The sequence below is a fragment of the Amblyomma maculatum genome, chromosome 9 (assembly GCF_055883805.1).
Source record: "Amblyomma maculatum isolate TAMU_Amacu chromosome 9, ASM5588380v1, whole genome shotgun sequence".
NCBI classification, from domain to species: domain Eukaryota; kingdom Metazoa; phylum Arthropoda; class Arachnida; order Ixodida; family Ixodidae; genus Amblyomma; species Amblyomma maculatum.
Window position 1 is genome coordinate 4,264,840 of NC_139352.1, and position 17,078 is coordinate 4,281,917.

At 45.8% G+C, this 17,078-nt stretch overlaps 1 protein-coding gene across 5 annotated transcripts in view; it reads left to right on the top strand.

Moving 5' to 3' along the window:
- The window catches only part of Asx (transcriptional regulator additional sex combs), a 73,385-nt gene that overhangs the window by 39,269 nt on the left and 17,038 nt on the right, over positions 1 to 17,078 (top strand). For all 5 annotated transcript variants that reach the window (XM_084577955.1, XM_084577953.1, XM_084577956.1 and 2 more), the window contains 6 exons: positions 2,171 to 2,250; positions 2,723 to 3,006; positions 6,080 to 6,209; positions 8,281 to 8,401; positions 13,715 to 13,962; positions 15,294 to 15,920. In XM_084577955.1, coding sequence (XP_084434081.1) covers positions 2,171 to 2,250; positions 2,723 to 3,006; positions 6,080 to 6,209; positions 8,281 to 8,401; positions 13,715 to 13,962; positions 15,294 to 15,920 — 1,490 coding nt within the window. The remainder of the gene's footprint in view (positions 1 to 2,170; positions 2,251 to 2,722; positions 3,007 to 6,079; positions 6,210 to 8,280; positions 8,402 to 13,714; positions 13,963 to 15,293; positions 15,921 to 17,078) is intronic.

Consider the following 17,078-nt stretch of genomic DNA (forward strand, 5'->3'; position numbering starts at 1 on the left):
TTCTATACAATGTAGTCCGTTTAAAGCATTCTTAAAATTCGTATCATCCCGATATTCGTACCAGCCGTAATCGTATCATCGAGATTCTGCTGTAGCAAGATGTAAGAAAATGACTTGTTCAAAGATTTTACATGGAACTGATGTCAGTGAAATAGATCTATAGTTGTAGGGGTTACGTTTCTCACCGGACTTGTGAAGAAGAACCACCTTGCCTGTTTTCCAGTCCTTCGGTAAGGAGCTATAGTTAAGGGAGTTTGTGAAAATTATGTATAGGATAATGGAACTATATTCTGCAGTCCCCTGCAAGAGTTTGGACGTAATGCCATCGATGCCGCACGAAGATCTTTTTAGATTGTTAATAATGAGTGTATACCTGATTAATCAAATACGAACGGGTCCATTGGAAATAAATTAGGGGAACTGAATGGGGGAAAGCTGCTAGAGGATTCGGAGCTAAATGAATGGGTGAAAGCAAGGTTAAGTACAGAAGCACAATGACTGCTTGGTATTACATCACCTGATTCGTTAGTGAGGGTAATAGATTATCGTGGCTTTTCACGACATCCCAAAAGCTCTTTGGGTTTGTTTTAAGTAACGATGGGAGGGTGGTGTTAAGGAAATTAAATTTTGCTTCCTTCAAAGCTCTGGTGTATTCTTTTGCTGCAATGGCGTAAGCGGACCATTTGTCAGCAGTCGGCGATTTTTTTGCTGCTCGGAAACGCCTATCTTTGGTGTTTGATAAACGGTTAAGGTGTCTTGTGTACCATGGCGCGTTAGATGATTGATAGACTTTCCTTAAGGGAATGTATGCTTTTATTAGGTGTAACGCTTTACCTTTAAAAGATGCCCATAGGTCATGGACTGATGCATTAGGGTTTAATAAGATGCTGTCGAGAAAAGAAGAAAGATTGGCATTGATAGCGGCAAAGTCAGCTCTATTATAATCTCTGATAAGTTTCAGGTGCTTGTACCTTTTAGAGGCTGGTACGAAAACAGAAAAATGTAACACGTCATGATCATCGAGTCCAGGCAAGTGGATTACTGGTGATGTAATATCAGGTGATGACGTTAGTATCAAATCAAGTAAAGAAGATGTGGTAGAAGAAACATGTGTAGGATGATGAACTAGTTGAGATAGATTGAAATCTAAGCAAGTGTTAAGAAAGCTAGTAGTTTCAGCGGAAGCCGGCTTTTGGAGCAAGATGTGGTAGAAGAAACGTGTAGGATGATGAACTAGTTGAGATGGATTGAAATCTAAGCAAGTGTTAAGAAAGCTAGTAGTTTCAGCGGAAGCCGGCTTTGCAAGTGGACAAGAATGAGTCCATTGAATTGAAGGGAAGTTGAAATCGCCCAGAAGGAAAACTGGTGTACCAGGTAATTGTACCAGTACTTGGTTTAGGCTGTCGTGAAGATCCTTGCAAAAACAGCTGTTTGAGTCAGGCGGACGGTAACAAATTCTAAAAACGATCTTCCTAAAACTAATGGTTAAGCAGCACCACACCATTTCAGAATTGGTTGATATATTCAAAAAAGCACAATCAATGCATTCATTCATGGCAATGAGGACACCACCACCTGCTCTCATTTCGGTCACAATGATACACATTGAATTGTTTCTGGCACTGAAAAAGTTCACTGTTTGTAATTTTATTAGAAAACCAAGTTTCAGTTAATAAGATTATATCAGCATCTGTGTCATTAATTAAAGCGCTCAGACTGTCTCTTTTTGGAACGAGACTGCGAATGTTGGTGAACAGAATAGATAGTTCTGACGGTATGCCGCCACCCCTCGCGTGATCCTAGCTCGTGGAAGGGTAGATGCGGCCTGATCTGGTCTCCCTCGAGGAAGCAGCACCGGCATTTGGTGAAACAGTTGGGGGTTGTGCAAGGAAGTGTGGTAAACAGAATTCCCGGAAGCATTGAACATGTAGCAATTATTATTTGCATACAGCCTTTTGTACCGTAGTTTGAAGGTTGTGTTTAAGCTAAGGCCGAATTCCATCAACTTTTTACGAGCGTAGCAAGTTGATGCAGAAAAATCTTTTTTCATGCTTGTGCCACTAACCTTCAGTTCGGATCGTTTAGATAAGAGAAGTTCTTTTGACTTTTTAGCAATATGTGGTCGATCTTTGCCCGGTACATATTTACCTAAATTGCCCTGCTCTTGCAGCCGCCCAAATTGCTGAAACCCGCAGAGGCCTGGTGGACTTAGAGACACCAGACTCCATCTTGGTGAACACTAACATCAAGGTGAGTGAATGCAACCATGAATAACATTGCTGGAATTCATCCCTAGCTAACCGAACATGTCTTGTGACCGAGTTAGTTACAGTTAACTTGCCTGCTACTATTTCTGCCTGGCATGGGGTTTGTGATGTTTTCTTTTAACTATGTCACAATGAGAGATCCCTCGGTGCAACCTGCCTACGAGTGCTGCTGCCTGACCTTCGTGTTCTGGATAGTACATGTGGTGAATGCCCATACCATCAGATAATATGAAAAGAAAGTGCTAGGAAAAAAAATGCACGTATGGTGCAGTCTAATGTAATTTGAGGTGAGGCAGTGTTGGTTTCGAGCTACACTTGGAGGAATCCTTGGTCGTGGCAGGTTTATTGGACCGACCACTCGGTTCCTGCAAAGCCCACCCTGAGAGTTTCCGCTGCAGTGTGTAGCCCACAGTGCAGCTTGGACTTGTTGAAGATTTGGGGTTTCATCTTGGCAGGACCTGCTGACGCGGCACACAATGGCCTCGCTGCCCTGGTCGTACCAGTGTCGGCTTGCCAGCCTGCTGCCGGCGGTAGACTGCTGGCAGGATGCGGGCACCGTGCGGCTCAGCAGCAGTGCCCTGAGCAATGAGTTCTTTGCGCGGGCCTGCCAGGAGTGGCGCGAGCGGCTCGCCGACGGGGAGCTCACCCACGAAAGCCAGGTGCGCATGCGGGCGGAACAGGACCGGGCCACCCTGGACCCCTGGAAAGGGCGCCACTTTGAGCACGTCTGGGGCCTCAGGTGCGTGCAAGGTCGCTTGGCGAGAGCTGCTTGTTCATACCGGTTGTGAAACAAAGCTTCAAAGCCTGGCTGGTCACTACAGTCACCACTTCATGGAAGGCGCCAGCTAGGAGCAGCAAATAAAAACTGTCGCCATTAACTTCAACTCTGATCTGGTGCTTGTTTCAACTCTACAGGCAGGAAGATGAGATTGAAGGCAGCTTTTTTTATTTTTGTTGTAGATAAACAAACAAAATTCCGCATATACTTAATCTGAAGTGTGATGGATAAATACAAGCTATTCTGATATCAATTCAACTTATCAGTGTCAGTTCTACTTATCAGTGCTATACCAAACTTGTATGGAGCATGGTGTAATAGCAAAATATGATTGGAGCCTGCAGTTGTGTGAGCCTGCCGCGGCAATGCAGAAACCTTGTTTAGAGCTCCCGCGGTGGCTCGAGCAGCGAGAGGGACGCAGTTCCAACAAGTTTGAAATTTTTCGCTTTGTCGCTGCCGCTCGTCGCTGAGATCGCTCAATCGCTTGCATGTGAGCGAGCTGACCTTAACGCTTTTTTTCTTTTTCAAATTCTCCGTGCAAAAGTGCAGGGTGGGTTCATTATGTGAGTGGGTTGATTACGCGACAAATACGGTATCGTTTTTTGGCATCATAAGTGCCGTCACAAGCCGATTTTTTATATCGAATTACAGTTGAACCCCGTTATAAGAGACACGGATGTAAGAGACAATCGGGTATAGGAGACACTCTTCACCCACTTGGTTGGTTGCCCTATCTCTCCCATTAATTTGACCTCTTTTGTAACAGACATCAGACATAGAAGAGAATTGGTTATAAAGGACAAGTTATCCTTGCATTCTGGTCAACAATCTCGCTTGCAGCAGGCACTTTAACCTTCGATGCAGTGCCATCGGTCGCTAATCGCAGTTGCGCCCATTGTGGAAGCAAAGGGGGACGATAGAAGTGCGCAGTCACTATTTATTGTAACTTCAGCAAAGCCAGATTGGGTCGGTCAGCTATAAAATACTGACAAGAAGCCCCTGCAATGGGAATGCAACATAGGAAAGCACTTCAAACTTACCGCCAAGGGTACGAGTGCGACTGCCCGTGCGGGCGTCTGCCCGAGGCAGCAATACCGGGAGCATGAGGTGGGTACTCTCGTTCGCACAGCTTCCAATCAAAAATCACAGGTGTCCTGTCCCTACTAAAAGTACCTACTTTGAAATAAGGGCTGATCAGAAAATAAAAACATGGTACCCTGCTTATAAGAGACCTCTCATATAAGAGACAAAAACTGCTCTCCCGTACGTGTCTCTTATAAAGGGGTTCAACTGTATCGATATATCGAACTATTTCGCGATCCCCTTCGAGTTCGATATATCTGGGTTCGACTGTAGTTCTGATGTTTGGTGCCAAACTTTTGTGGTGCCATTATCGTTGCTTTCTATAACTGCAAAATAAAATATTACTGTTACCTTTTTTTTAGTTGTTATTAAAAGACGTTTTTTTTTTTTTTTTTTTTTTTTGAAGCGTGTTGACGTTCATACGGCCGTGCTTTTCATTGTGTTTGCTTTCCTCGGCGGTACAGTATTGGCGGCGCACATTACAGTGATAAAGAGTACAAAAATAATGCGTCTTAAAAAAGCGATGCTATCTTTAAATGATTATGCACACTAATATTTTACCGCATAAATTAAAGATATAAATAGTAACATTGTTCATGTTTTTGTATCTTAAACGTGCTGTGCACGAGAGTGTGCATGGTGCTTCTCGGATCAACGCTAGCAACCTTGCGCGACTTTCGAAGGCCTTTGAGAACTCGATAGAGTTCCGAGCTGTTCCATTGAATCGATAGACTATCGTCTCAATGGCCATTGAAAATGACCATGTGGCAGCGCTCGAAGGCGTTCGAGTCAATAGACAATCGGTTCGAGGGCCTTTGAAATGCCCGTCTGACAGCGGTATAACAAAGGTTTGAAGCAGAGGAATAGCAAACCTCAAATTCGTTGTCGCCATCCGTTTCATTTTTGGTCAAGATTTTGATCCCCCTTGAAGAGCGAATCAACGAGGTTCCACTACAAGCATTATGGAGTGGGGGAATTTGAGAATGAGGTATTGAAAAATCATGCAATCAGTTGCAGTGTGTCTGAAATTTTAGGCATTCTTATGCATTGGACCTGTGGGGTATATTACAGTGCCACAAAAAAAAAAAAAAAAGTGCAAATAGTCAGGCATATCCGCGAAAATTCAGGGGTGTGAAATCTGTTTCGTGGTTTTTGCTGGCAGGCGGGAGTGCGATTATCACTCTTTGGAGTCATGACAACCTCTCATGTGTTGCATTGTTGCCAGATTTCATTTTGTAGGCTTCATGGAAAGTTCAGGGTCAGAGAGCTCTGGTTTGTTGCTCTCTCTTGGAAAAGAAACAGTACCAAACATGTCAGTGGCTTGTTCTACACACAGTAATAAAGCATCTTGTGATAAAGGATAAAACAAGTCCTTGATGTCAATTGAGAAGGCAGACACCTTCCTATTCTTGTTACTATGTAACCATTCAATAACCTGTGTGGAATTCACAACTAAAAATGGGTCATTGATTTCGAACATCGTCAACATTTCCTGCAAAAAAAGCGCTAAGCATCTCTGCCAAGTACTTTCTTTCAAGATAATCACACATTTGATTATCTCTGGAAAAAAGGTACTTGACAGAAATGTTTAGTGCTTTTTTTTGGCATGAGAAGCTGGTGATGCTTGAAGTCAATGACTATCGTAAAAGCTTGGTGGGGGACTTTTTCAGCCGTTGGATAAAGATGGTGATACCTCGGAAAGGTTTCGTCAGTTGCCTTGTACACTCTCATCTAGACGGGTTGTTGGGCCAGTGCCTAGTGGGTAAGTTTTGCTTGCTGGCCTCTTTGTACTTTTGACAAATTTGAAATTTTCCTCTGACCAGCAGTGAGTAGTAGTGCCCCCTGTTAATTAGTTAAACATGCCTACATGCATCTGATGTGCCTTCACAGGGAATCTTGGTGCACAACACGCGGCGATGTGACGGGCGTTAACTCTCTCGTCGCATAATAGGTTGCCCTCTGAAGAGCGTGTCGCCTCCCTGAACTTGGCAGCTGGTGTTCCCCTGGCTGCACCCCTGGCCAACCGCAGAACAGGGCGGCCGCTACGGAGGCCGCATAGGCCTGGGAACAGCACCAGCCCCGTGAGTGCCTGTTCTGGCCAGACTACTGTGCTTGGTTAACTTGTGCGCAAACATACAGTAGAATACCACTTGAATGGATGTCATTTAAACCAAGTATCCAGTTGTATGAATTTTCTTTAAATCCCCCACCAAAGCTCCATTGAATGCTATGCAAACGCCCTTCTTTTTAACTGAATTCAGTTATTGCTCATGTCAGTTCTACAAACATTTTCTGTGGCGGCATCCTGCTTTGCCCATGTCATTGCTGAGCTCTTCAGCAAGTGCAATCCACACTTTTTGTTGCATATTTTTATGTTGTTTCATGGTCATGCAAGAAAAAGTGACTGTCATTAAGCTTTAAATTGAGCGGGCTATCTAAACGAGCTTGTAGCCAACCGAACCCATAGCTGGCTTTGCAAGCTCAATGGGCTCCACAGCCATAACCAGAGCTTCAGCCCTACTAGGCGCACACACACACACACACACACACACACACGCACGCACACACACACGCACGCACGCACGCGCACGCGCGCGCGCGCGCGCGCACACACACACACACACACACACACACACACACACACACACACACACACACACACACACACACACACACACACACACACACACACACACACACACACACACACACACACACACACACACACACACACACACACACACACACACACACGTGTGTGCATGCATGCATGCATGCTCTGCTAAAGCAATGATCCGCTTTTAGAAAGTGAAGGCCTGTGCTGCCCAACAGACAGCTTGGTCTAAGTGATTGAATTTAAGGTCACTGCGGTTCTAAGATCAGATGTGCTGCTAAATGTTACTGCATTCTTTGCTTGAGCACTGTGACAAATAAACCGGTTGAGACATGATTTGGACACCTGATGTTTCTTGGAGCTAATGGAAACAAACTGCCACACACTTATTTCAGTTTAGCGAACTTTAACACTTTAATAAACTTTTTGCCAAGGTCCTTTGCAGTTCATTCAAATGAAGTTTCAGTGTAGTTCTTTGACAGCTTTGTGGAAAAACAGGCAAGGTGACCATTGCTCCTAGTTTAAACAAAGTAGCATCACTTCCTCGGCATGAGAGGGATGTTAGCCACCATTCTTTTCGTGTCAGTGGTTGCAAGGCACTGTCTTGGGTTCAAGCTCAGAGCTCCAGAGCGGGAAGAGGGCGTTCACGTTTGATGTTTTTGTGGCTGCTTTTGTGGGTTAGCTCCTCAGCACATGCAGGCAGAGTAAACCTGCGAATTTCCTATGCGTTTGGAAGTGGACTACTTCAAGGAATATAAACCGTAGGCATTTCGCATTTGCTTTGTGTAAGCATAGGTGTAAGACAGGCTGCTTCGCCCAAACTCCTGCAGAACGGGCAATCTTTGTTCAAGTGAGAGCACATTGCGTGGCGGTTTCTCGACTCTCCATCACACCAAAATGCTGACTGCACGTAGCCTTAACGCAGGGCAATAGCGGCAGGGAAAAATGTCGGGAGGCTTATGGATGACTACTGGATTGATTTGTCGCAAGTATAGTGTTGGCTGTGAAGAATTCTTCGTACATAGTTGTGAGACTGTCTTTGGCATTTGCGGTAGTGAAAATACACCCGAGTAGATTACAAATGTTTATCTTTGTGCCTTGAGCTAGGCGGTGCAAGGTAGCAGAGTTTTACTACACCGAAAAACTTTACTGCAGCGCATGAAACCAACTACATAATGCTACTTAATTCTTTTTCTCCATCATTTTCGGTTAAATGAGTTGGTTGCTGGGCGTTGACTGAAATTGATGTGTTCTAGTCTTGTGTGTAAACTTTTGTGTATTGTTTCTGTGGATTGACAGCAGTATGTTTCAAGGTGCCCTGTTGATCCTTGCTTCTGCAGCACTGGCCAACATGTTGCCATGTTTTGTGGGACCCAAAGATCTTTCTTTTATTGGGTAGATTTTTCTTTTCAATGAGTTTGCTATTGTATAGGCTTTGCTGTGGGTGCACTGATCTGTGCTGGCCAGCCCAGTTACTGACGATGCCAACTGTTCAGTATGCTGGTCGTTCGGTCAATGTGTATCGTGTGCTTCCTCAGGTTGCAAGGAGTCGTTGCAGTCACCCAGTGCGAAGTGGTTCTCTCAAGCGAGCTACCCCTGCGGCACGAGTGAAGGACGAGTCTCTGGCCAAGCGGTTCAAAGAGGGGCCGGCAAACTCTGGTAACGTGGCGGCTCTTCTTCAGTTTTCTGTCTTTTGTTTCTTTTTGTGTCATCGCTGCTCAGTGCCCACACTATGGCCCACGGCGCTTGTCTTGTCACTTGTAGCGTTAGCTCTGCAATCTCTGATTGGTCGCCTATTGCATGGATGAAAGCTTACTTTCCCATGAGGCGTTTAGATGTTGCCGGCAAGATAACATACCGTATAAACCCGTGTATCAGCCACACCCCCTATTTCCCGAAGCAAATGTTAAACAAAAAAGTCTGTGTAAGGGCCGCACCCAAACTTTCCATGTGGGAACAGTCTTCAAAATACATGCGCGTAGGAGCTTCCAGATGCCGCCCACGGATGGCGCCCAAAGTCGCGGATCATCATCATTATCATATTTTCCATCTGCCGTGAGCTTCTGCAATCCGTATTAGCATCGGTATCGCCAGCCCCAGCCACCCCGGCGCTCTGGCTTTGTTTTGTGATCTCAAAGGCACATGAGTAGTGGTAGCGTGGTTGGCTAGGTTGCACACCGTAGTTGCAGCTCTTGTGTGCTCTCTGCTTTATTTTTCGTTGTAAATGGCAATAAAGCAGACGGATGGCAAACAGCATACGACGAGATGCTGTCCGAGTGGATTAAGAGAGCACTGATCGCGGCTGTGCTTGGCTGGATTTTGTTCGCGTAGAACTCAGTGTTTGTGGACATTGTATCCCGTAGTCTCAAGGTGACCGGGATTTCAAACAGTTTAGACGAGACTAAAGACAACAACTTGTGGGGTGAATGTGAACCGGAGCACAGCACCAGCTCGGAGTAAGAGGACTCCGCGAATGACAGTTGAATGGTAAACACCGCACATTCACTAATTCGTCTGTTTTTACTTGGAAAAAGAATTTTTTTTTCGTATGTCGCGTGTATGGGCCGCATTTTGAAAATCGGCCCTCGAATCTGGAAAAAAAAGTGCGGCCCTTATACGCGTTAATATGGTATCATGTAATAATCCTGCCCATTGCGTGGTGCATCACAGCTCATGTGAACGGGCACATAACGGAGTTAGAGAGGCTCCTTTCAGGAGGCCAAAAGATGGTTTGGCTGCATTGCTTCGGCTTCGCCACGGGTCGTCTGAACCTGGCTGTGCGCTGCTTTGCTGACAGCTTTTTTCCTTTTTGTGAGCTTTTTGAGCAACCCTGCCGTTCCGACCTGTGTATGCATTACCCTCACTCGCTTCCCTAAGCTGTTCTTCCACCACGCTGAAAGTGTGTATAGCTCACAGGCTTTTTGCTCCTTGCGCAAAGGAGTCATTGTTGGGGGTGCTGGTGGATTATATATAGTAGATTTCCATCTATGCAAGCCAGGTTAAGATGAATTTTTAGACAAGTGGGACGGTATGAGACCATTTGGTTGGTTCCCTCTTTATAAAACTGTGCAAAAAAAAGAAGAAAAAAAAAAGAAGGAAAGAAGAGAAAACCAGCTGCTTAAGGCAAACTGTTTAGCGCAAACCAATAGTAGCTCCTTTGGGATAAAGCGAGATGAAAAAGATGGTTAATAAGTGGACTGCACCAGTGCCATTGGTAAGTAGGATAACATGAGCTTGCATCATGCTCTTGGTTCACTTCACGCATACTGCAATGAATGCTTCATTTGCAATTATCCTCCCTTTGGATGACTAGGTTATTCATTGTTTTCATGTAACATGCTATATGGACACGCCAGAGAAATTTCTAATGGAACAAGTTTGGAACAAGAGGTGGAAGGGTTTCTTCATTTGCTCTATTCTGCTCCCAGCTGCTTTCCTTGCTTCATGCTGCTCCAAAACGCAATATTGCTCCAAACCAGCTGCCTCGATGGTCTCCTATCAAATTTAGCAGAACAAAGATTTTTGCTACAGAGTGGGCCATTACTGATATGGACTAAGAAAGGCTGCGATCCGATGCAATTCGATTAAGTGGCCATGAGAGGCACAGCAGAGCAGTGGCATGCTGTGAGTTGCATGTACACTTTATAGGGTTTGCCTTAGATGAAACGATAGCGGCACTTCGGTGGCAAAGTTATAATGCACCTTGTGCTGGAGCCTAATGCGCATAAAATTTTCATAAAATAGAAAAGCATGGAGCGTAATAAATTTGCAAGGAAATTTAAAACAAGCCACGAGCAATAGGAGGAAAATAATTGTGAAAAAAATGTTCTGTGCACTTGACATAGCCCCTTTTGAATCGTCGGTGGTGAGAGAAGTGAGATCGAAGCAATCACTGTGGACTATCTCGAGTCATTAGAAAATTTGTCAGACAATAAAGAACGGCACGAATTAACAAGCATTTCAAATCTGTACTTGGATTTTTTTTATAGCTACACTGGTTCAGGGACTGCAAAAGTTTAGACAAATTATTAAAGGGTACGTCTTACGGGGCTTTTTCGTGATTTCGATTCGCCGAACACAAAAAGTAAGTACATAGACTCAATGCGAAAAGTGTGCTGTAGGGGGTGATGCTAGTTTTATTCATTCGAAAGCAATTCATAGGCAAGGAAACGGACCAACAACTCTTATTGCATACACATTTGTTAAATTACCTCTCATTACTATAGTAATTTGCAATTAGCACAATTGCACTACAGCATTATGAATAGCATCACTGTCTAGATCCTTTTAGTACGGTTACAGTGATACCTAATTTGTCAGTGTTACTTAAAAGCAACTTAGAAAAAAGCCCAGTAAGACTGAGTGCGGTGCCCAAGAAAATCGAAATGAGAAAAACGCATTTGAAGATTCAAACAATTGTAACATTTTCTTGAGTACAGCTACAGCAATATGATTGACATCAATGTGTAGCTCTGTTCTTCAAGAGAAAGTCTAAACTAAATATGTGATGTAGCACACCCCCAAAATTGCAAAAGCTTGTCATAAAGCCATGTACTACCCCTAGAATCAGCATGAGAAACTACATTTATCCCTCCACATGCCTGTTCCAAGTGCCCTACAAGGTAAAGGGATACTTAAAGATTTGCAATAACATGGTGTCACCATATTAATAAACCTTTACAAGGATTAGGGCTAAAACACAGTGGCATATATTTCTCAAATTGACGTAACAAAAGGGTCACTGTCCCATAATGAAACTTTGCTGTACAGCTGATGCAGAGCTTCACGCAGGGTCTTTCGCTGAAGCAAAAACTTCTATTCGTACTCCGTTGCGCATTGAGGTGCGAAACTTCCCGTTTGCTGCGCTTGTTTTGCACTCTGCAAAGAGAAAAAAATGAAATCGTCCACGGAACTCGCGGCTGAGGATCGCGGACAATCAGTATTGCTGTCAGGAGTTGTGTGATGAAAAAGCTGCGAATGGGGGCGTGGGTGGAGTTGATCAGTATCAACTGAACGGTACATGTATTCATGCTGTCTTGGATGCTTCTGGAAGCGCTCGGTGACAAATCTATGCTGCCAGACGTGCTGCAGCTAGGCTGAGAATACGCCACATCAGACGCAACTTGAGACTCTGGTGGTGCGCCGTCTTCCTCGTTCTTCAGTGGCACGTCCCCCGCACGCTTTCGATTTTTTATACACTCTTGACACGCATATGTCGAAAAGATCAGTGTCAACTACGAGAGCGATTGATGCAATTGCAAGAGAGGGAAGAAATGTGCACGGTGGTTAGCTGAGCAAAAAAGAAAATGGTGCCAGTCGCAGCGACCAATTCTACTAGGGGTAGTGAGAAAAGCGCTTGGCCATTGGAGCGCGGCTTCGAGCTGGAGGAGGGAGAGCATCTAGCCGTCTGCACTCGCGCGGCACGCACGCTTTCTTCTGTATTTTTTTCCCCTATTAGTGCGGAAAGGTTGAAAGGAGGGGCGGGCAGGCTGTCCAACATGGTTTCAAACGAGTGATCGCTTGGAGCTGGCCTTGGCAAAGCAGTATGCACGCTGCTTTCTTTCTTATTTTTTTTCCCCTAGCTGCGAGGTATGGGCTGGTGTCTAAATATCAACTTAGGCGCCCTTAGAAGATGCTCTCATGCAGTTAAAGTTATTCTTTTTTGCCACTACAAAACTGCATGTTTGTGGGCGCACGTACATGTGTGCAAATAACTCATGTGCAGGTACTCAATATATTTGTGGCGCCGCATAAGGTCAGTACTCTTGCACGTTTTCATTGTAGTGAGGAAGCAAACTCACAATCCCTGCAGCGCGTTGCGAAGAAGCAGACTCGTGACTCTAAGTCCCTGCGTTCGCCAGACCTCCGGAAGAAAAAGAAAGAAAGCAAAAGACTGCAAATGCTTAGGATCTGCGCTCACTCATTCCCCCGGGGGAGGAAAATTCTGTTCTGTTACTTTAGGAGTATAAAGGCTCGATTTCTGCTGCCCATAGTCATGTCAGCACTGCTTGGAGCCATGGGGAAGGGAGGAGACTATGTTGGAGGAGGAGCCATGGCCGGTACAAAACAATTGCCGCAAGCGCTTTCTCTCACAATGGAAAAAAAAAAAAAACTCCGCAAAATATGCGTACGTGACATGTAGGCTACGTCACCCATGTGTCACGTGATTGCGCACCGAGGACCTGCAAAAACATTCTCCCAGCAAGCAGCGACGTTGTTCCAGAAGCGGAAGCTGCTAGGCAAATAATATAGCCTCAGTCCAGCGTCAGTTTAGCTGAGGAGCGGCACGCAAGGCCGGCACCGGTTTAGAGGCTATCGAAAGAAAAAGTAAACAAACAAGATGGCGGTGACACCGCTCAAAATGTGTGGCGCTGACGCTTGGAATGTCCGAAAAATCGAATAGCCCTCCCTAGAGTGTCCGAAATTTTGATCCGCATAATTACCCTACATATGGTATAACTTTATAAGGTATCTCCTGGGTCCGGGAAAAAGTCCAAGTAATCAAGCATGTCCGAAAAATTGGGTGTCCGAAAAATCAGTCGTCGACTAATTAACTGTGAAGGGTAAGCTGTCAATGCATACTTTTTGCACTGTCAAATTTTTTTGCTCATCCCGAAAAAGTTTTTGTGAAATTTACTCCACATAATAAGCACACCTTCTAATTCTGCTTTGGTTTTTCGGAAAGAAAATGCGTTCATTACGCGGGTAAACACGGAATGTGGTCAGCTTGGTGACCTTGCAGAAGCAAGCACTTGTGGTTATAGTAACTTGTAACTGGCTGTCCATCTGATTTTCATCATTTGGATGATAAATAATGGGATTTTTCACCTGTTTTAGTGACCTGTAAAGAATCCTGCCGTAGTCTGGACACATGAAGAATTTTAGAGCATGAATTAAATGTATCCATCTGCCTTTAACAGCCTGAAATGTTGCTGCTCAAGAATGCTTAACTTTTGTGTGTTTCGCACGCAGCTCTCAACGCAGCGCATCAGGAAAGGAGGTTAGAAGTCGAAGCAGCTGACGCCAGCCAGTTCCAGCATATGTTACAGCAGGCAGATGTCAAAGGAGGAGCCAATAAGCCAGCACAGCTGGTGGCAAGCATCAGGAACGCTTGCCGCCTCGTTTTGCCAACCCTGGAAGAAGAAGACGAAGAGGAGGTGGAAATGGCGCAGGAAGATGCGCCTTCTTTCACGGACTCGCATTCTGAGGAACCACCCGAGGTATGTCATTTCTCCTCTCACTTTATTCCCAACCTGAAGGGACACTAAATGCGAAATAACCGTGTCCACTTGATTCTATGCCCTTGACTGTAACATGCTGTGGTATTTCATGGTGAGAAAAAACAAAAGCACTGCCTTTGATTGTAACTCCCGCTAGATTTTCATGCTCCAACAAAGAAGTGAATCCTTTCACTGGCAGCAGCCAATTTGTATTGCAACCGCTCTTTTGTCGCAATAAAGAAAACGATGCCGCAACCTCACTCGCATTTGTGGCAGATGCCGGCTTGACTTTGAAGCGAAAATCTATGCCCCTTTTCACAAATTTCATAATCCAGCATCTGGTTGGTTTGAATTCTGTTCATGTTCTGCCTTTCTGTCTCGCCAGCTGTATTGTCCAAATATTCAAAACTCTGTAGTCACAGGCCTGTGGTATGCTTGGAGACAGTTATGGCTACTGGGTTATATGCATAGAGTCAGCACAGTCACTCATGAGTGAACCCATAGTCCACCCACTCACGCTCACATTTGTGGGTGGGGGGTCGTGAGTGTGGGTGAATGTGAACGCCAGTATGAGTGGTTGTGAATATGAGTGTACATTTATGTGAGTGAGTGGACATGCGTGTATGCAATGATGTATGGGGGTCAGTTGATGTGGCATGCTGAAGGATTATTTTGCCAGCCAAACAAGACGCACACACAAGGAAGAATAACACAGGACAAAGGCTGGTGAGTGTGAGTGAGAGGCTCTGAGTGTGAATGGTTGAGTGGATGCAAGTTGGGAGTGGTTTTGGGCTATTGTTGGGGGATGCGAGTTGTAAATGTGACTCATCGTCATCATCAACACCAGCATGATTACACCCACTGCAGGGCAAAGACCTTTCTCATATTCCTCCATTAAACCCAGTCCTGTGCCTGCTGCATCCATTTGATCCCTTTATTTTATTTTAACATTATTTTAACATGTGTTGCCTTACAAACAGCCTTCAGGTTTTTGCAACAAGCAATTTTTTTACTTGTAGTTAGTAAGTATCCAACCTTCTTAACCACTGAGCCGCCGCGGTGGGTGGTTGAGTATGTCGAAATTCACTCTATGTGCTTCATAAACTTGGTTGCATGGAAACTGCAGCCCGAAACTATTTTGTTGAATTGAGGAGAGACAAATACACATATTTCAATGGAAGCAAGAAACTGAAACAAAAAAAAAAGTTTGTTGCATTGGGAACTTCATCATATTGAGGTTCAGCTGTGCATGGATTGTATGTGTGGCATATAGCAACGGGCCGACACTAAGTGCTGATTCCACGCATTGCTTTCCTTATGCAATTTCGCAGCGAATCCCCAAGGAGCTTGCTGGCTGCGAGAACATCTCCAGCACCACGGTGCCAATGCCCAACGCTCCGGAGTGCGTTATTATTCCTGGGCCTGAAGATCTGGTTGCCCACTGTGAGGACGAAGATGGTGAGCCCCTATCGGCAGAGCAGCTTCTTCTGAGGGTCTACGACGACAAGTCCGAAGAGGCATCACCGGCGCCTCCGTCGGAGGGCTACGTAGCTGTCGTTCAAGAGGCCGACGATGTATTGGTGGTGGGAGAGGATCATGCTGCAGCCGAAGCCAGTGTTGAGGACCTTTTGCAGGAAGATGCTGTGCCTCAGCCGATGGACGCCCTCACGGTGGCACCCGAGGTAGCCACTGAGGTGATTTTGGCAACTGACGTGCCGCCTGCAGTGGGGGCCGAAGAGGAGGTGGTGTACCTATCCTCGCCCGTGGAGCACCATCCTCTAATTGAGGCCCACGAAGAGGAGGTGGAGGAGGAAGGGCACATGTCCAGAGACCTTGTGGCAGCCAATAACATGCTCCTGTTGCAGGAAGAAAGGAGAGACAAGTGCACGGTCGACGTCATGGTGGAGCACGACAGTGTGCCTGACCAGGTCGCCCTGGAGGAAGTGGTCGCACAAGAGGTGAGGACCAGTGCGTGGAACAGTGCGTGCTTAACTTTTTTTTTAAGTTCAACAAATTTGGTTCCAGTTATGCCTGCTGTCTCGCTTTCTAAGTGTTCTAAATGCCAAGTTTGGCTAAAGGTTATTTCAAAATCAAATTTAAAAGGGGACCCGCACAATGGGAGATGGTGCTGTTAATTGTGGGGTGAAATTTAAGGGGGGACGCGGGCTTTGAAAGTCGAAAAATCGCGAAAAAGTCGGCTTTTCAAAAAGTACATATCTCGGCTGTATATGTTATAAACTACCTTTCCTATAATTATAAACGCCTAATTCATCGTGGAACTGCTTTAAATTAAATATACAACTGGGCGCGGCAGCCTCAGAGTCGCGAGCGAACGGCAAAAGTACCCAAACTTCGCGCGCGCGCCATTTCTCTGCCGCTGAACCGAGCGCCGCCATCTTGGTCTTGTTTTGTTTGTGAATGCTTGCCCTTTTCCATGTGGCCTTCGCCTGCGGCGTACCAGAAGCATGGCTCGCTTGTGATTGGGGGCCTCACAGGGATTGTTGAGCTTCCCGCGTCTCGAATTCGGGCTGTGATTGGACAAAGCGCGCGCTCCGTGAGAACGCGGGGGATCGCGCGACTGCTATTGGCTGCTGCGCGCGCTGACGCGGTGGCCCCTCCCCAGCACGTCGTCTGCTCTGCCTCCCTTCTGAGCTGGCGTTCTTTGTGTGCTCGCTGAATCGCTTCACGTTACATCATTATTGAGATCGCCGTGATCATCGCTCGTTACAGATTCTGATGGCGTGTTTTGTACGGTTTTCTGCACTTTGTGGATTGTCGCACGGTCGGCCATGATGCGCGCTAAGAAATTCAAAACACTGCATACGTCGTCATTCTGTGAATGCCGTCCGAATCGCGAAGTTAGCGAAGCGCGTTGCCAACGGTCCCGGAGACGCTTCTGTTAGTGCTGCCTCTGTTACACCACTATTAGACCGACTGCGCTGCCACTTCCAACTGTATCTTTCGCGTCAACGTAAGGAGCCGGCGTTTGAAGCGTGCCTGCTCTACCGACCATATCAACCTCTGCGATCTCGGCCTCCTGTATCGCGTCTGTGATCGCAAGCGATAACGCGTCGTCAGCGTCGTCCGCTGTTCGCTGTTCGCATGAAAATTCAATT